The sequence below is a fragment of the Eschrichtius robustus genome, chromosome 8 (assembly GCF_028021215.1).
Source record: "Eschrichtius robustus isolate mEscRob2 chromosome 8, mEscRob2.pri, whole genome shotgun sequence".
Taxonomy (NCBI): domain Eukaryota; kingdom Metazoa; phylum Chordata; class Mammalia; order Artiodactyla; family Eschrichtiidae; genus Eschrichtius; species Eschrichtius robustus.
In genome coordinates, this window is record NC_090831.1 from 52692385 (window position 1) to 52712951 (window position 20567).

The following is a 20567-nucleotide window of genomic DNA, read 5'->3' on the forward strand; positions in this document are numbered from 1 at the left end:
ACTCAGATATTCCCAGTCAGGCAGGCTTTCACTTGTCTCTCTGCCTCTCCCAAACCTCAATCCTCTCCAGCTGCAAATCACCGGGCACTCATCCTTTGTCTCTCTTGTTACTACCACCCCATTCTGCCAAGTTGTGTCTGACCCCTCCTTCAAAGCCAGGCTCAACATCACACCTGTGCTAAGCACGTCCTCAGCCCACCCTTCTACGTAGCAGCATTCACTTGGATTCCTTTTCTATGAAGCCTCTGCTGTTTGCTGTTTTCCCCTGTGGTTTCCTCCCTGCCCCTTTTCTAAATGCTTAAAAGTCTGGATCCTCTTCTTCCATTATGTGGAAGACACCATGGGGATTTAACATTGTACTGGGAAAAAACAAAAACAAAAACACACTGCAACCGGAGGTTCTAGCTGGGGCTTTAGGCAAGAAACTGTTCTAAAATTAAGTATAATATAAAACACTAAATTGACACTGTGAGTGGATGAGTTGTATGGTATGAGAATTAAATCTCAATAAACCTTTCTTTTAAGAAAATCTTTTAAAGAAGACTGTCATGAAATTTTTATTTTAAATTCAGAAATCCCGGGGCTTCCTTGGTGGCGCAGTGGTTAAGAATCCACCTGCCAATGCAGGGGACACGGGTTCGAGCCCTGGTCCAGGAAGATCCCACATGCTGTGGAGCAACTAAGCCTGTGCGCCACAACTACTGAGCCCGTGTGCCACGACTACTGAGCCTGCGTTCTAGAACCCATGCTCCGCAACAAGAGAAGCCACCACAATGAGAAGCCCGCGCACTGCAACAAAGAGTAGCCCCCGCTCGCCGCAGCTAGAGAAAGCCCGCGTGCAGCAATGAAGATGCAACACAGCCAAAAATAAACAAATAAATAAATTTATAGAATAAAATAAATTCAGAAATCCCTAGTCACTGAGAAATGCCATGTTGTTTCCTATCATCCTAATTAAGAAACACAGGCTCCAAGTACATTCCACTTGCTTAAATCATATAGGAAGAAAGGCTGATCTAAAACCCATATCCCTTTATACCCTATTTTTTTAATGTCCCCTCCATCTTACTTCTGCTTTATAACTCAGAAGGACTGTGTTACAGACATTGAGCACTTGGAATAATTTGTAATACTGAAGTTAATTAAAGGGCAAAGAAAGTACTACATAATCTGATACAAAAACACTAGCAAACCCTTTATGATCCAACAATTTCCTAGACTCAGAGATGAAGAAGTTCCATGGTCGGCTGTCTCCTCTCAAGAAGGCTTCCTTCGAAAACAACCTTCCCTACCAGGCACTCTCTAGTTTTGCCAGGGAGTTTCCAATTTAACAAAACATGCCGTTCCAGAACTGGGCAACTCTGGTTGTCAGAACATCATTACATACAACTGATATTTATCTTCTTTAAGTTCGCCTGATAAACCAAATTTTGCCTTATGGGATAACACGGAAAGGTCTATTTCTTTTTTTTCTAAGACTTCCCTTCAAATGCTTAAACTTACTATTTGGGAAATTCTTATTAAGTATCTACTACATGTAGAAGAAAGCATTATAGGAAATTTAAATATTAATAAGACAAATTGTTTGCTCTGAAGGAGGTTACAGTTTAATAAGACAGATTCACAAACTGCTATAATATAAAAAGAAAAATATACAAAGAGCATACAAAAGCATCAGATTTGGAAACAGAGTTGGGTTAGAATTCCAGCCTTAAGACATAGCTATGAGTAGCTATGACCTTAGGGAAGCTACTTAACCTCATCAAGGAACCTCAGCTTCCTTGTTTGCAAACTGGGTATATTAATGTCTAACTACATAGCTGTTGCAAAAAAGAACTGGCGGCAATGTGTGAATATACACACACACACACAAAGAGCAAGCATGCAGATAAATGTGTAAAGGACAGCTGCTTCTGCTATTAATACTATCACTACTATTACTATTATTATTGCCATCATCATCATTTCCAAGAGAAACATGAAATATCATGGTTATTCAAAGGACAGAGATCAGATCTCTTTGGGACCACTAGGAAACACCAGCAAGATGATCATGGTTTCTCCATCCGATGGTGTCTTTCCTCCAAGCTGAAAAAATATTCCCAGAAACTTCAGCCATACTTCATATGAAATAGTTTAATATCCTGGACTCTTTTCTCTAGATTCTTCCCATTTTGTGAAAATTTCCCCAAGCCTCTACCAAGGACAGAACACAACACTCTAAACGTGTTAATCATACATTCACTCACCAATTCTCTCATTCACTAATTTATTCAAAAGATGTTTCACTACCTTCTGCATTCCAGGTACTCTACTAGGACTAGAGATTTTTTTTTTTAATGATTAAGAACACGTTTCTGTCTACAGGAAGCAGAGACTCCGGTGAAGGAAACAGTCATCTTTACAAGTATTTGCAATAAAGTGATCTCATACCAAAACACTAGCAAACTATGATCACCATGTAAGTATCAAGAGAGGTATGTACAAAATTATGTGGGAATTCCCAGTATTTCAAGACAATCTTGCCAGAGCTACCTTATTTAAGAGTGGATGTGTTCTCGGAACCTGTACAGGATCACTCTTGTTTTACTGTGGTAACAGACACCATCTATTTCTCTTTAGGAACTGACTTGTGTGATGCTGAAAGGAACTGGGAGTTATATGGTCTGGCCTCCCCAGCCACAGGGATTAGAAGGTGAACTAAGCTGTCCAACCAGAGTAGCTCACGCTACTGGACAGAATGGTTGGTCTGAGATGGGCTCGTGATGCAAGCAGGGCCAGAGTCTTTTCGGAAACTTCGGTCAGCCCTCCTATAAAACGCTGTGAGGGTGGGAGGGAGGGAGATGCAAGAGGGAAGAGAAATGGGAACATATTGTATATGTATAACTGATTCACTTTGTTATAAAGCAGAAGCTAACACACCATTGTAAGGCAATTATACTTCAATAAAGATGTTTTAAAAAAAAAAAAAAAACGCTGTGAGGGTGACAGTGGTTTGGGTAGAGATGTCAGGGGGTATCTGGCACCAGAGCAAAGAACCTACCTGAGAAGGAAATCAAACTGAGCTCAGAATATCAGCGAGAAGAGCAAGAGAAAGTCTTGATAAGACTCTTTGCTCTGCAATGATTTCCCAGTCACAGGAGTCAAGAGACTCCTGCCCTGCCTTCCCTCACTCCAATTCTGAAAAGTATTTTTAAAATTCATTAAATTTTCTAATCATCCCCACGTAGAGAAGTAAAACTGACACCTTGCTTTGCCACCATTAAAAGGAAACATGTATCACATCCAAGAGTGGTAAGGGTAGGAGGGACCACTTTTTACCCTGAGATAAAACAGACCAAAAAAATTACTCTGTCTAGTTTTGGTACCCAAGATAAATAAAACCTTAAGCTTTTCTGTAAGTTGCTGACTCCTTTACAAAGCTACCTTAACCCCCTGACTTTTACAGGCAGATATGAGACAAGCTCTGTTGATATGATGAATAAGAGAATTGCTAGGACTTTGAGACTAACATACACACACTACTATATATATAAAATGGATAATCAACAAGGACAGACTGTATAGCACAGGGAACTCTACACAATATTCTGTAATAACCTATATGGGAAAAGAATCTGAAAAAGATAGATAAATGTATATGTATAACTGATTCACTTTGTTGTACAGGAGAAACTAACAGAACATAGTAAATCAACTATACTCCAATATGATCTAAAAATTAAGAAAAAAAAAAAAAAAAGGAATGCCTATTATATTCCCCTCAGGCCTTGGAAATCTGGGCTGGTTCACAGCCCTGGAGCCTCAGTAGCCTTGGTTCCCAAGGCTGGACTCTCATGGGGCTGAGGGAGCTGGGAAGGATGTGCCAGCAAAGGAGCTCCCCTTGGACCTGTAGTGCCTGGTCCCCTCTGGATGGGACCACAATCTCCAGATCCAGGCGGACCTTCCTACAGCTATGCCAAGCCTGGTGCAACCAAAAAACTGTGGACTGTCTGGCTGGAAGAGCACTGAAAAGTCACCTGGTCCCCACGTCTCCTGATGCTGAGGTGCCCACCTCCAGCCTCCTTCCTTAGAGTAGCTGCCCCCATGGATGAAAGCAAACTCTGCACATTTTTTGCAGGGGTTGGGATTGGTCCAGGGGTTGTAGTGGAAGGGGGAAGATGTAAAGAAACACAAGCCCTTGGGTGTCTGCTCTACCACGTTCCACTCTCCTTTACAACCCTGGAACAGGACTTTCACCAAGCCTCTGGTTACCCCAGTAACCCGAGTTTGGCATGAAGAAATGCTGCTACCTTGTGGCCGTTTCCCGTAACTACAACTTTAAAACCGGTGCTTATGGGCACTTGACATTCACAAGGCCTGCGGAGCTCTAAATGATACCTGCCTTCAACAAACGTCCTGGGGTAGTACTCGAAAGAGAATTCGTAAAAGGGCAGACTTTCAAGAAGCCAACTTCAAAAGGTAAATTTCCCACACTGATTCAAAAAAAAAAAGAAAGAAAGAAAGAAAACACATGGAAAGATGCTCAGCGTCGCTTAATAGTAGAGAAATGCAAATCAAAACAACAAGGAGGTATTACTTGGCACCAATCAGAATGGCCATCATTAAAAAGTCTACGAACAAAAATTGCTGGAGGGATGTGGAGAAAAGGGAACCCTCCCACGCTGTTGGGGAGACTGTAAGTTGGTACAGCCACTATGGAGAACACTATGGCGCTTCCTTAAGAAACTAAAAATAGAGCTACCCTATGATCTGGCCATCTCACTCCTGCGCGTCTCTCTGGTGAAAGCCATAATTCGAAAACACACATGCACTCCAACCTTCACCGCAGCACTAGGTACAACAGCCGGGACCTGCAAGCAACCAAAATGTCCATGGACGGATGGATAAAGAAGATGTGGTACAGATACAGAAGGGAATGTTACTCCACCATGAAAACGAATGAAATAATGCCATTTGCAGCAACATGAATGCACCTGGAGATGATCATACTAAGTGAAGTAAGTCAGATAGAGAAAGCCAAATATCATGATATCACTTATATGTGGAATCTTAATAAATGGTATAAATGAACCTATTTACAAAACAAATAGAGTCACAGATGCAGAAAACCAACTTATGGTTACCAAAGGGGAAAAGTGGTAGGGATAAATTGGGAGCTTGGGATTAACATACACAGAGTACTATATGTAAAATAGATAACCAACAAGGCCCTACTGTGTAGAACAGGGAACTCTGCTCAATATTCTATAATAACCTAAATGGGAAAAGAATTTGAAAAAGAATTGAGACATGTATATGTATAACTGAATCACTTTTCTGTACACCTGAAACTAACACAAAATTTTAAATCAACTATATTCCAATATAAAATAAAAATTTTAAAAAAAACAGCTTAAATGAAAACCCAATTTTCAATTTTTGTATTCTTGGAAGGTTTTTCCCCTTTAAATATCTGCTGTATTTTTTAATTTCCTGAGCCGGGTCTTCTAAAGCCTGGATTCTCTTATAAATCTTTTTGGCAAGTTACTGTTTTCTCTTTTTTAAATACTTTTATATCTGAGACTTTCTTTGACACAAATAAATTTTGATTTTACTAATTTGAGCTCATTTTTCAAGCACAGAGATCGTCCTGACCCAGCTTTATAAATTTACTCTTTGATATACTTAACCCTAATGTCTTCATGCAAGTTAAGGATTTTTCAATAATATGAAAGTAAGTTATCTGAATTCATATTCTTCTTGGTACGAGTTAGGGTATGTAGAAATACTTTGTTAAATTTATCTTCCTACGGCAAATATATTAACAACTACACTCCTAGTCCAGATCAACTATTCTCCTAGCTGCCATCCAATTATAAAATCAAACATTTTACATATAGTTCTTGGGTTAGCCATATATCCAACTTAACCATATCATTGGGTCCACAGTTCTCTGTCTTACCCACAGAGAGATCTTATCCATACGGAGATCATCCATAGGGAGAAGCTCCATCAAATATCTTGTTAATATTAAAAGATGCCCTCTCTTGAAGAATATTTGCCCATTATCACGGGTCAACGTTCTTTTGGGCTCAAATCTCAAGCACTGAATCTGTGCATGTGCTTGTATGTAACCATATGGGGGTACCGCATGCAACACAGGTAAAAAGTGGGCTCTACGCAACCTTTAGAAAACAAAATATATGTAAAATTTTCAAGCTAACTCACTACTATGAAAGCATGCCTACTCTAGCACTAGCCTGTGGCATCCAGGGCAACTCCCTACTCATACCCTCACATTCTGGCCACACTCAGGCTCCCTCCCACGTCAGGTCTTCACCATCCTGCTCCCTCCTGCAGAAATGCTCTCCTCCCATGCCCTTGCCCAGGTTTTACACAGCTCTGAAGCCTTCCCTGATTTGATCAGAGCCCAAAAAAACTCAGACTTCCCTGTTGTAGCACTAATAATAACTGGAAATAATAATTCATTTTCTTTGACAGACTACCTCTTCCTCTAAAGTCTAGACCAGTAGTTCTCAAATTGCTGAGATCTTGGACCCGCAGAATCAGAATTACCTGGGAACTTCTTAGAAATGTACATTCTCAGGCCCTGCCCCAGATCTACTGAAACAGAAAATCTGAGACAGGAACCTCCAGGTGAGTCTGATGCTCACTGAAACCGGACAACCACTGCTCTACCATCTACGGAGACGTGTATCTTCTTCTTCTCCCTATCCTTACACGGCCCTGCTCTCATCACTCAGCAACTCTGTATATAACCAATGCTCCGTAAAGACTCACTGAATAAATGCGTGAATGAGTAGGCATTCCACATTTTTCATGATGTAAACAAAAGTCTCTTAATCAGGGTTAGAATGGTTCCAGTTACCAATTTAAATTTTCCTTAAAAATGTCTCCTAGAGGCAGGAAGCAATCAAATAATGAAGCTTCAAAAACTTGAACGTTCCTGTGTCATATAAATTATAATGTTCAAAGTCTGTATACCACAAGAGCCACTTCCCCTGATGATCCTCTCCAAGCACGGGGAAAATAAGATCAAAAAGAGTATGACAGGACAAAAAGAGCCAAAACACAGTCGTTGAACAACCTGGGAAACATCACTAAGCCACCGGGAAATCACCAGGCTACTCCAAGCAAGAATAACATACCTCTTAAAAAGATGAAACCACAACAAATGAAAATGTTGAAACAAACAAAAATAGAAAAAATTCAAATTCACATGTGTTATTCACACTTCTTCACTATATCTATTATCTAAGTAAGTTCCCATTGCATTTTGTTCACTTCTGAAGCTAGAAACATTTCTCTTGAATTAAGTCTTAAAGCAGTTTTTAAAGAATCACTGATATAAAATAGATAATTAATAAGGACCTACTGTACAGCACAGGAAATTCTACTCAATACTCTGTAATGACCCATATGGGAAAAGAATCTAAAAAAAGAGTGGATATATGTATATGTATAACTGATTCACTTTGCTGTACAGCAGAAACTAACACAGCATTGTAAATCAACTCTACTCCAATTAAAAAAAAAAAAAAAAAAAAAGAATGTCTGAGTTTATGGTGTGCTGGTACACTGTTTTGTTCTATAACAAGTTCAAAGTTTACCCAGACACAACAGAAAGAGCGTAATTTGTGTGTATGTGTGTACACAATACGCCTGTGGGTGTACACATGTGCACATACGTGTGTGTGTGCATGTGTGTGTATTCTGTGCATTCTACATTTAATATATTTTAATATATGGCTTTACTTCCTTAAGCCCAGGTCAACTAGATTTTGTCACTCTATTCACTGACATAATAAAAACTACTCACTGACATAATAAAAATATGACTTTTGAATACTTTCATTATAGCAAAAACAAGATCTATTTGTACACTGGATCTCATTCATTTAAGCTTCAGTAATACTAAATTAATGACTATTACATAAAATAAACTAAATTTAATTTGCCTTACTCATTAATAAGGAAAGTTTAGCTAAGAAAAGTTTAGTTAAAGAAACATTATTCCAGGTTACTTTCAACCCACCTTAATGGCTCTCTACATATATTTTCCAAATAGAAATAGGCCTCACTTGGCCATTACAGTAGGGCATTCAAGATCTTACTTCATACCTCCTTGTCACTTAAAAGCTGTTAGAGTTACTGTTCTTATTAAAAGTAATAGATGTACTTCTAATCATTGAAATTTTCCACTAATTTAAACTGGCCTTCCTTTGACTTATTCTGAGTTAGTAAGTACTTGCTGTACTGTAAACACAAGAATATACTTGGTCTTAAGTATTCAAAAGTAAATTCTTTTTTAAAAAACCCTAAGGACTAAGGGTAAGATTAACAATTATATAAATATAAAAATTATAGATTAGAACCTAAGGATACAAAATTAAGAAAAGAAAGTTATACTGACATCTCTGTACATGTTCCAAACTAGGTCAAGAAATTAAATGTCATTATTTCAAAGATGCAAAAAACACACAAAGAATGCTGCAAAACAGCCACCTTAATCTCAGTTTCTCCTACTGACATAGGCTGGTATGGCTAACTTTTTATTTTTTTTTAAGATTTATTTATTTTATTTATTTTTGGCTGCGTCGGGTCTTAGTGGCAGCACGCGGGATCTTCGTTGAGGCCCATGAGATCTTTCATCGTGGCACGCGAGTTTCTCTCTAGTTGTGGCTGCAGGTTTTTCTCTCTCTAGTTGTGGCGCGCGGGCTCTGTAGTTTGCGGCACGCGGGCTCTCTAGTCAGGGTGCCCAAGCTCAATAGTTGTGGCGCACGGGCTTAGTTGCCCCGCAGCATGCGGGATCTTAGTTCCATGCCCAGGGATCGAACCCACGTCCCCTGCACTGTAAGATAGATTCTTTACCACTGGACCACCAGGGAAGTCCCTAACTTTTTAATTAAGACAATGGCAGGTCAACTGCAGAGTTCATGTGTGCATTATTCCTCTGGCTAAGTGCCATTTATATGGTAATTACTTTGCATTTTCTAAATGCAATTACACAGCAATCTGCCATAACTGAACCAGCCTATGGCTGCATGGCTTTTATTGACCAAACCTACTGAGTAACCAAATAATTAAAGAGAAGTTACACAGTATTTCCATCCTGTGAGTCACAGAACACACTTTAAGGCTGTGCTTCTCCTGATATTATTTCTGACAAAAATGTAACGTTAAAATTAGCAGTAATTGATTGGGCACTCACTATGTGCCAGGCACTATGCTAAGAACCTTAAATTGAGTATTTCATGTATTCTCATGGCAGCCTTATGAAGTAGGTACTGACATTATTCCCATTTTACAGATGAAAAAACTGAGACTTAGAGCAAATAACTTGCCCACAGCACTAAAAAGCAGTAGATACGAAAATCAAAGCTGGGAAGGTGGGCTTCAGAGTCTAAAATCTTAAATTTCCTTCGTGCTACTTACACACACATACTATAAATCTACTCATTTAACTCACTCATGAACAAATTCAAGTCTGCTCAAATTGGGAAAAGGGTGGATAAATGTGGGATGGAGCTGACTGAACACGGCCTGTACCTTTCCTTCCTCATCACATGGAGTGTGGATCTGGAAATAGTCTTTTGTGGTACAGGGAGGACGTTCCTTACACTCGCCGGATCCTTCTTCTGCAACATGAAAACGAATTTCAGAAATGAGTCATTTATGCTGTGAATCTAAGAAAAGGCAAACATGAAAACAAACAACAAACAAAAAGTAGACAAGTGAAAAGTAAAAATAACTGCACCAGAGGAATTTAGGTATTTAGAGGTAATTTAGGAATTTAGGAATTTAGCTAGCTAGGCCTAAAGAAAATAAAGGCTTGCATTTTTATTTTCCCTAGAGCAATAAATGTTTCCATGATACACAAGGAGCATATCATAGTTTTTCCAAGAAGACATTAGATTTCCTCCATTATCACAGAATGTTGTAAATGTGGAACAAATTAAAAGTTTCTAAGTACACCTCCATGCCAAGGAATCATCTAAAAGTACAATATGAACCTTTTTAGACAAGTATAAACATATCCAGAACAGTTACCTTGGGAGGGGGAGTTGTGGAATAGAAAACATTGCAGACAAGGAGAAAAGTCCTGCAGAAAGGGGTAATTAGACGTCCCATTTTACCCACTCAGTATGGATTCCATTCAGCACTTTGGTTTCTGGCCCACTGTTTCCATCACATCGTATGTGTGATTTCTGGCTTATGACTATCTACTCTCAACAAACATAAATTTAGAAAGAAAAGAACAAAGAGTATAAACTGGAGACTCATTTTACCTGAAAACTGGGAGTCCTCGTCACACTTGATGCATTCTTTGGCTCCTTTCTCAGAATAGGTGTTTCTGGGACAAACTTGGCAGATGAATGAACCTGGTTCGTCGCTGAAGGTGCCAGGCTTGCATGGAAAGCATTCTGATGTGTATGCCACCCCTGTGTGGTAATGGGAAACAGAGCATGGGAGGGAGGACCCAACAGCAACAAGCAAATCAGTGCGTCCTTGCTGCCTCTACCAGAAGTGAGAGAGAAATATTAACAATAAGCTTAGCCCAGGTCTTTTATATCCCATTAATTCAACACCAAAAACATATTTACTATGTGCAAGGAACTGGGCTGGATACTGAATTGAACACATAAGTGGAGCAAACACTTCAACAAGAGATTCAGACTTGATAGAGGTATACAGTCAATGTATAAACTCAGCTGTCAAAAGATAACTCCACTAATCAGAAGTGGCATAAACTCGAAGGTTCCCTCCAATTCTATACCATTCTCTCATCTTTGTGGCCACCTGCTCCCTTTTTCTCCACTGTTCACTATGTAACTGACAAGACCTAAGGGACCCTGGGAAAGGCTCGACTTTTCTTCTGGCTTGTAATTCCAGCCTTTGCCAGCAGATGTCCCTATGACTAATGAGTTAGCGTCACAGGAACAAGTGTACCTAGAACATACTAAAACGTTAAGCCAAACTTTAATAAAGGAGAATCAACTGCTTTAATTAAAAGTAGCCCTAACTGAGAATGAACCATGCCAGGGTTTACTGGCTACTCTCCTGAGCCAGAAAATGCACAGCTGGTTCAGAGAGGCAAAAGGTGTAGGAGACAGTCAGGCCAAGGTATTTATTTCACTGTTATTTTTAGGGATATAGTGGTGACCTGAATAAGCACTATGCCAGCACAATGGAGACTTCTCGAATGAATAGTAGGATCTTATTAATAAATATTATTTTCTTTTATTTAAAGACACCTACAATTGTCATTATGTTTACTTTTTCCACACAGATTAAATAATTCAGTTTAGGGATAGGAAAAAAAAAAAAAAATCCCAGTCAATTTGCCAAGAATAAAACCAGGGTCTCTAGGTCTGTATGATGTCTAACCTATTAATTTCTGTCCTATATCCCCGTGAGCCAGCAAAACCAACAAAGTAATCAATATTTTAACTAACTATTAAATGTGACAGGTGACTACCAGAGCAGACTGCTGTGAAATACCTTCAATTGTGATATTTTTTACCAACACTGGCTTGACTGCCTTGGAACCCATAAGGATGCCTGTAGTTCTCCAGTACAGTATGTTTGTGCCTGATTTCAACATTACCTATAAAGGGAACACAAGATACGCAGGTCAGATAAACGATGCTACCTCCAACCATATGTAGAAGCTAATCTATTATACACTTTGCAATGCATTATAATGAAACACCATTATTTGGAACCCACAAATTTAAATCTACTGTTAATTGAGACCTAAGCTCTGCTTCAATTCTAAAAAAAAATAGTTTGCCAACCCCCAAAATATAGTAATGATAAAAGGAAAAGAAAATTCTTCAAGCATGATAAAAGATAAAATGATTTTCCAGTCATTTGCATGAAGTCTTGGTTTATGTTTAAAAGGGACTCATTTTAGACAGTGAAAGGCACTTAGCCCAATTACATATTGATTGGCTGCCACTATTCATAAGTAGATCTTTGGGCTCTGAAAACAAAAAGGTAACAGAATGAGTTTGCTTCATTTTAAAATTATTTAACAAAAAACATTGCAACAGCAACAAGAGAAAAAATAGGACTATTCTATAGTCCTAATTCTAGTCCTAATCGGGACTAGAATAACCCGATTTAACTCTATGACTCCAGAACTTAAATGATACCATGTCTAATATTTGTTTCCTTTGCCACCAGAACATTTTTATATTTATAAATCAAACTACTTTTCTGATCAATTTCATGCTGATTCAGTCAAGTAAACTAATGTTAAGGGTGCCTTGCTTTCTCATTTGCCACGCTACTCTTCTATGCAGTCTCTGGCTGGCCAAATTCAAGCAGTATAAAATTAAAACATATCTGACTACTTCACCCTGCCAGAGATTCAGAGAAGCAGTGTGTTAAGTACTTTCCTTTTGTGTTAAGTCTTTGTAAGTGAAGAAAGCATATTTCTTGCCAAGGGTTACTTGTACCTTCAAAGCCCAGAGGACTGAATGCTTAGGTGAATGGATCTTAAGTGGCACTAATATCACTTCCAGGCAAACAGATCAAAAAAGTACTCTTAAAGGGTGCATCATATTAATCACTCAAGAATGAGGTACCTGGACTTGCCTGTTGGCACACTGGTTAAGAATCCACCTGCCAATGCAGGGGACACAGGTTCAACCCCTGGGCCGGGAAGATCCCACATGCCACGGAGCAACTAAGCCCGTGCGCCACAACTACTGGGCCTGCGCTCTACAGCCCACGAACCACAGCTACTGAGCCTGTGTGCTGCAACTACTGAAGCACGCACACCTAGAACCCGTGCTCCACAACAAGAAAAGCCACCGCAGTGAGAAGCCCGCCCACCACAAGAAAGAGTAGCCCCCTGCTCGCCGCAACTAGAGAAAGCCCGCGTGCAGCAAAAAATACCCAATGCAGAAAAAAAAAAAAAAATTCAAAAAAACAAAAAAGGATGAGGTACCTGCTACACCAGAAAGGCAAGGATGGGCGGTCACTTATTGAAAGAGTGTCCAATCTACACTGCAGGCACCACACTAAGCTCTCCCCATGTATCATCTCATTTAACTCTGCAAGATTGGTCCCATTTCTCTTATGAACTATCAAAGAGACGAAGCCAATTGCCTAAAGAAACACAACTACTGTAAACCAAAGTTAGATTTTAAATCCATGTCTCACTCCAAAGGCCTCAAATAATAATAGATTCAGAGACTGTGTTACCTGATAATTGCCTTCAAGCACTTAGAGTTGTCCTTAAAGAAGTAAGTAGTTAGTCTACCAGACACAAGCAGAAAGGGTAGAACTTTGAACAGTGGGTGATGAATAGATAGAGAGAAAGCAGGTTTCAGCTCCAGCCATGGATGAATTTTGTAATACGCAGAGCTGTCCAACAATGGGGTCGGCACAGTCCCCAAGAAGACAAGCTTGAAAATCATTTGTTGGGGAGACTGCAGAGAAAGTTGGATGAAAGAAACTCAAGGCTCCTTCCAATGCCAAGAGTCACTGATTCTCTTTCATGTGATTGCCACATCTGTAAACTTACATACTCAGAGGTTCTGTATATTAGTTTTGAGCAGACTTACTTCCTATTACTGCCCCTTTTAAAAGGAGGAGAGTTGGCGTGTGATGGGAAAGAGAAGGAAGAGGGAGCGAAGAAAGACAAAGGCAGGAAAACAATACTACAAAGAGCCTGAGTCCATGAAACTTAGGGACAATTTCTTTGCTAACTAGAAGTATCTAAATTAAAAAACAATTTTGATCTTTTTTTTCTTAAAATAAACTTAAAAAAAAATAAAAGGTTGGGAAAAGGAAGGAAGGAGAAGGATGGGGCTGGTGGGAGGAGGAGGGGGACAGAGAGAGACTTACAGAATGAGAGCCCCATGCTCCACTGTCGGTGAGTTTTACCCACTTGTCAGCAGTGGTGTCCATCTCCTGGCACTGATCATTTTGAATCTGTGGAGTAAACACAAGGGCCCCAGTAAAGCTTCTTGAATGATGGCTTTAATTAAATTTGTTACTCAGCACAGGACAGGCTGCAAGAGCTTCTTTCAAGGTCTACAAAACAATGGCCATGAGTAATTCTCAACAAGTAAACGTACCAAGACCTCTGGAGCCTACGTGAGAACTGCATATGAGTTAGCAGTTCTAAGTAAACCATCCTCATTACTGTAACAAAAAGACTAGGCCACTAAGAAGGCGGGGGCAGTGGAGGGGGTGGTAAGCAGGAGCGGCAGAGGCAGAGAAAAAGAGAGAGCTAACACTGAAAAATCCACATAAAGGGGAAAAAGTCATCACAAAAATGTAAAAGCTTGCATTCACCATGCAGGCCCGAAAGTATAAAAATAAAGTTTATTTTTATAAGATTTGGGGCCGTTAAATTTTTAAATTAATAAATAAATGAAATCTGCTTTGTCTTCCTTTCCCCGGGACTTAACCCAAATGTGTACAGGTAAGTGGCTACAGCCAAAGTCAAAGCCCCCAGCTGGTATTTGGGGACAGATGTTAATGATATTCTATGCCAGTTCAAATGAATACAGCTAATATCTTTAGCACCAAACACTTTGTGCTTTTCAGGCAATTCTTCCAAAATACCTAGGAGTTGGCATATACTCTTCCAGGCCTGTGAAGAATACCTAGACATCAAAAATTTGGCCATCTTTACAGTCTTGCGTAACAGTGAGCAACAGGGTAGGGTTAAAATAACATCTCATCAACTATACTTCTGCCCAAATGGCTATTTCTCTCTTCTCTAAATCATTTTTCCACTTCATTCATCCCCCTGACTAATTTCACAGATAGCATTAAAATCTTTTCCATACGAGTTATTTCCTAAAGACTTACTAACTAGAAAACAGATCCTTGCAACAGCCAAATACCAGACAATACTGGTACTGCTCCTGAGGACCTCTGCTTTAACTGAATTCAAATGTCATATTTATATTATAAGCATAATGACAATCCTAATGCAAGTGGTAAGCCATTTTGAAACAGATAGGAACCCTGAATATACCTTTGGTGGTCAATGTTTAGAAAAACTGAAAGGTTTTTTTCAGCTGATATCAGACATCATGCATTATCGTGACATTCTATTGGCTTTCTACAGATCTGAGTTCTCCTGTTATTCTAAAAGTAACCAGTAAAGGTATAACCTTGGTCTAATCATTTATTCTCTCCAGATTTCAGTTTCATCATTTAAAAAAAAAAAAAAAGTGTGTGTGGAGAGGAGAGCTGAATGAAACTCCCAGACTCCTAAAATTAAATACTTTACTGCTTTCAATTATGAATTGTTCACAGGTGCGTCTGTATCTTTCAGTCTTCAGACATTTCCTTTCCACTAACCATTTTGCAGGATGGCCGCAAGGTGTTGACCCTCTGAGTCAATAAACTGCAACCTATAAGGCTGAAACATCAGTAAAAGAAGGAACATGAACTCACCATCCCTTTTCAGTCCATATCCAGAAGAACAAAGGTATCATTGAGAGGAAGTAATGAAATTTCATGCCTTAAGAGTACCTTTACTGACAACTCTCAAAGGACTTAATGGACAACACAAAACTAAATGCTTATTCTAACAATTATACAATTATCTTGCTTCTTAACTTTATTTTAGTAATATTGCAAAAATGTCCAAAGGAATAGGGAATCACTCAGTCTGAGAAGTATCTTACAAACAAAATGCAACTTAAAAACCCAATCTGTTTGAATATTGCTTAACGTCTTAAACTCATCAAAGGATATTAGAGCTGGGAGGCTCCTTAAAAGGTCTTGTCTACAATCCACTTTACAAAAAGGAATGCTATAAAAAAAAAAAAAAAAAAAAAAAAGGAATGCTGAGGGCTAGAAAGTTAACTTAATTGTCCAATAACACACAACTAGCAGATCCTTGCAGAGTTGGGACCTGAGCCAGAATCTCCTGACTTTGAGTCTAAGGCTCATACCTTCATGGAAAATATCTCTTCCTAGCAAATTTGTGATTTAGAAATTTCCATTATCAAGAGCAATATAAATTTGTTTTAGCATTATCAGTACATTTATTCCTGAAATCTGGACCACAGAAACATTTACAAGATATTTTCCCAGCTGCCTGCACAACACACACTTTTTTTTGGTTTAAGAAGTCAATCTGAAAAGTTTTTCTCAAGTATCTGAGTCACTGCCACAACAACTATTTGCAAGATTAGATACAGTTTATATAAATAGTTAAATAATTTTCGTGGTAACAGCCCATTCTGTTAGACTATTGTTTTTTCCTATATTCTGTAATGTTATTTAATCTCCTGTCAGAGACATCAACTATCTCATCCATTGATTCCATTGGATTGTACAAAACCAGCAGAATCAGAAACACACAGACATTCCTAACTGCCCATGAATACACTTAAATAACTCAAATATTTGAAATTGCAAAGAGAAAAAAAAGCCTTTTAAACAAAAACTAAAATTGGTAAAAACGTATTTTTAAACAAAGTAGCATCTGTAGCTATAAAAAACATTTTAATGAATCTTGGGGAAAATATCTGTCACACAAAAAGTCTCCACCAAATGGTCTCCTAATAATCACATCCAAAAGGAAAACAAGCCCAATGTTACTCTACAAGGTGAGAGCTCAAAGTTAAAGAAACAATATTAACCAGAAAATGTTATAGACAAAAAATAACACTTCTTTTCATATTGAAAGTTTCAGTTAACACAAAAACCAAGGAGGCATACAACGGAATGGGAACAAATGATTAAGAGAAATTTTATATGAATGTCCTTTAAAAAGTGAATTCTAGAATATAAAAGCCCTTACAAAGAACTCAAAGAAGATGTTGTTGTCCACATACTGGTACTCAAAGAAAACATAGCCCGACTTCTTGAGGTGCACAGCGTAGATCAAGGATACCGTACAGTCATCACGATTGGACTCTATGTAATTTCCACGAGGGACCCAGGAAGAGCTGTGGAAACAAAACCATTTCACGTCAGCATTCAGAAACCTCTTTTTCCACAAGTTCTGTAACTGAGATTTCAAAGCGGTTCCATCGACAAAGCACAGCAGAGGCGTCTGAAGCTCATGTGGAACTCACAAGCCAACACCATTGCTGGAAAAAGGTTCATTGCTTGTGGCACATGACTTCCTAAATGGTGGTATGGTTATACAATCAAGTTGCTATGTAACTGCTATTTTTCACCGAAAATTTGATTGCTAAACAGATGACGACTAATTCCAGTTGTCTTAGATGGAGTTATTCTCTCAAACAATATCTAAAGTTTTATTTACAAACATATACTTGGCAGGGGAATGCAGGAGTTCCTTGATTATGAGAGAAGATATCGTCCTAGAAAAATCCAATTTAAAGTGAACCTAAATAAAATATAGATCACAGTGTCATAATACATAATAGAGGTAAAAGTCTGATTGGAAATTTTATCTAAAAAATAAAATGAAATATTAAGAAAATACACTAGTGAACAAAAGTTGGGTTGTAAATCTAACCATAAGCTAATTCTTAGATTAATCAATAATGAGTCACGTGCCAACTTTTGGGCCAAAAAAAATTTCCAACCAAACTGTATGACAGCACAACTTATTATCCTTCTCTTCAAATTTAACTTTCTATCTGGATGATAAGTGAGATTTTGGCAAATTATTTTCTTTTTACTAACAGAAAAAAAAAAAAATTTTGAATGAAAGACTGAGACTTCCACATCCCAACATGACTCACTAATTGGTATTGGATTTGCCCTTTTCTTTAACAATCTAGTAAACTAAACAAAACATGTGAGCCATGTTCAGGCATTGACAATAGGCAGTGCAGGACTGAGATTCTTGACAGCAGGAAAACACGAGACAAAGCCCAAATTGACCCTGACCTCATTCTTCAGGACACTTTCCAGACCATGGCACTGGGAGATTGCACCCAAGCAGAGCACAGTGATCTCACTGAGCCAAGGACCAGGGATGAATGTTTGGGGCAGCTGAAACAACTGGAACTTTCAGGCCTGAGATGCAGAGAAAACAGGGGCTCCAAAAGTCCATATGGAGTTTCTCTGAAGGTCCAGGATTGGGTCTGGAGTGGGCAGGCCCACCAGCGAACAGCCATTGCAAAGCTAAGACACAATCAGAGAGGTCACTTTTATGGGAGTCGCTAGAGCTCCAGGCCAGCCAGAAAGGAGAAAACTTAATAACCCCATTGGACATTCATCTGAGATTCCAGAATTGCCACACTTCAGGAATAAGGGCCATGCCCTAGATTACGTATCAGCAAACTTTTTCATGAAGGGCCAGAGAGTTAATAATTTTGGCTTTATGAACCATCTGGTCTCTCCTGCAATGCTTAACTAGGCCACTGTAGTTCAAAAGCAGCCATAGACAATATATAAATAAATGAGTGCACTATGTTCCAATATAACTTTACTTACAAAAACCGAGGGAGAGCCCACAGGCCACAGTGTGCCCAACTCTTGCCCTAGAGTAAAGACCATGACCTAGAACTAAGTGTGAAACCAGTATCGAGCCACTCTAAAAAAAAAATTTTTAAACCAGACCTGACGAGATCAAGGCATTCTTCTCGTAAATAAACTGCCTTCCAGAACAAAATCCAACACCTTTTAAATGAAAGAAAAAAATAATCCACATTCCCTACATCTTAACATTCATGATGCCCAAGATACAAAAAAATTTACTAGGAATGCAAAGAAGTGGGAAAGTATGACCCTTAATTGAGAAGAAAGATAATCAAAAGAAACAGACAGGGGCTTCCCTCGTGGTACAGTAGTTAAGAATCCGCCTGTCAATGCAGGGGACACGGGTTCGAGCCCTGGTCCAGGAAGATCCCACATGCCACGGAGCAACGAAGCCCGTGAGCCACAACTACTGAGCCTGTGCTCTAGAGCCCACAAGCCACAACTACTGAGCCCACGTGCCACTACTACTGAAGCCCGCAAGCCTAGAGCCTGAGCCACAACTACTGAGCCCAGGTGCCACAACCAGTGAAGACTGCGAGCCTAGAGCCTGTGCTCTGCAACAAGAGAAGCCACGGCAATGAGAAGCCTGTGCGCCGGAATGAAGAGTAACCCTCGCTCGTCGCAACTAGAGAAAGCCCACGCGCAGCAATGAAGACCCAATGCAGCCAAAAATTAATAAATAAATTTATATTAAAAAAGTAAAACAAAAGAAACAGACAAGTAGTAAGACAGCTCTTCAAAATATAATCAACAACATCAAATAAGAGATAAATACAGTGCGTGAAGGGATGAGGAATCTCAACTATTTTAAGGGAAATAAGAACCATTCTTAAAACTAAATGGAAATTCTAGAACTGAAAATTACAATACATGAAATTGAAAATTCAACAGATGAGCTTAAGATCAAGTTTGAGACTGCAAAAGAAATAGTCAATGACACAGCAATAGAAACTATGTAATCTGAAGTCTAAGAGAAAAAAATTGGGAAAAAAATAGAGGCTCAGTGACTTTTGGACAACACCAAGTGGCCTAACATACATGTAATTGGAATCATAGAAGGAAAAGAGGGAGAGAAAGGGGCAGAAAAACGTTATTGGTGAAATAGTGGTTAACATCATTCCCAAATTTGGTGACAGTATCAACCTACAAATTCAAGAAGCTCAGTGAACTTCAAGCAGAGTAAATACAAAGAAAACCACACCAACACAGTCAAACTGTTGAACAGCAAAGATATAGAGAACATTTTATAAGTAGTCAGGGAAGTAAAAACACATTACATAGAAGGGAACTAACCATACAAAATACAGCTAATTTTTTTTATCACAAACAAGGGAGAGATTCAGAGGTAATGGAACATCTTTAAAGCATGGAAAGAGAAAAGTAAAAGCCCAGAGTCATATGTCCAACAAAATATTCTTCGAAACTGATGCTAAAATAAAGATATTTTTAGGTTAAACAAAAAAAACCTGAGAGAATTTGTGAGCAGCAGACTTGCATTACAGGAAATGATATAGAAAATTTTACAGGATGAAAAAAATAATACTGGATAAACATGCCAACCTATATACAGGAGGAAAGAGCACCAATAATGGTAAATATGTAGATAAGCATATTTTTATCTCTTAAGTTTTTTAAAAGACAATTGATTTTTTTAAATTAATTTATTTATTTTTGGCTGTGTTGGGTCTTCGTTGCTGCGTTAGGGCTTTCTCTAGTTGTGGCGAACAGGGGCTACTCTTCATTGCGGTGCGTGGGCTTCTCATTGCGGTGGCTTCTCTTGTTGTGGAGCACGGGCTCTAGGCACACAGTCTTCAGTAGTTGTGGCTTGCGGGCTCTAGAGCACAGGCTCAGTAGTTGTGGCGCACAGGCTTAGTTGCTCCGCGGTACGTGGGATCTTCCCGGACCAGGGCTCGAACCCGTGTCCCCTGCACTGGCAGGCAGATTCTTAACCACTGCACCACTAGGGAAGTCCCATCAATTGATTCTTTTTAAAACATTTCACTGTATTATTGGGTTTATAATGTGTTCCTAAATATAATATATAATCATAGCTCAAAGACGAGGGTGTAAAGGGGACTACACTGGTGTAAAACTTTACGTATTACATAAAACTTACATAT

The 20567-nt window shown here is 38.9% G+C and overlaps 1 protein-coding gene across 3 annotated transcripts in view; it reads right to left on the bottom strand.

Moving 5' to 3' along the window:
- ELAPOR2 (endosome-lysosome associated apoptosis and autophagy regulator family member 2) overlaps positions 1-20567 on the bottom strand; it is a 290466-nt gene that overhangs the window by 157804 nt on the left and 112095 nt on the right. For all 3 annotated transcript variants that reach the window (XR_011074820.1, XM_068550469.1, XM_068550467.1), the window contains exons 4-8: positions 16790-16937; positions 13864-13950; positions 11506-11611; positions 10293-10445; positions 9553-9641 (exon numbers count right to left, since the gene is read on the bottom strand). Coding sequence is in view for 2 of the 3 variants with exons in the window: in XM_068550469.1 (XP_068406570.1) it covers positions 9553-9641; positions 10293-10445; positions 11506-11611; positions 13864-13950; positions 16790-16937 (583 nt within the window). In the remaining variant the exon portion in view is untranslated. The remainder of the gene's footprint in view (positions 1-9552; positions 9642-10292; positions 10446-11505; positions 11612-13863; positions 13951-16789; positions 16938-20567) is intronic.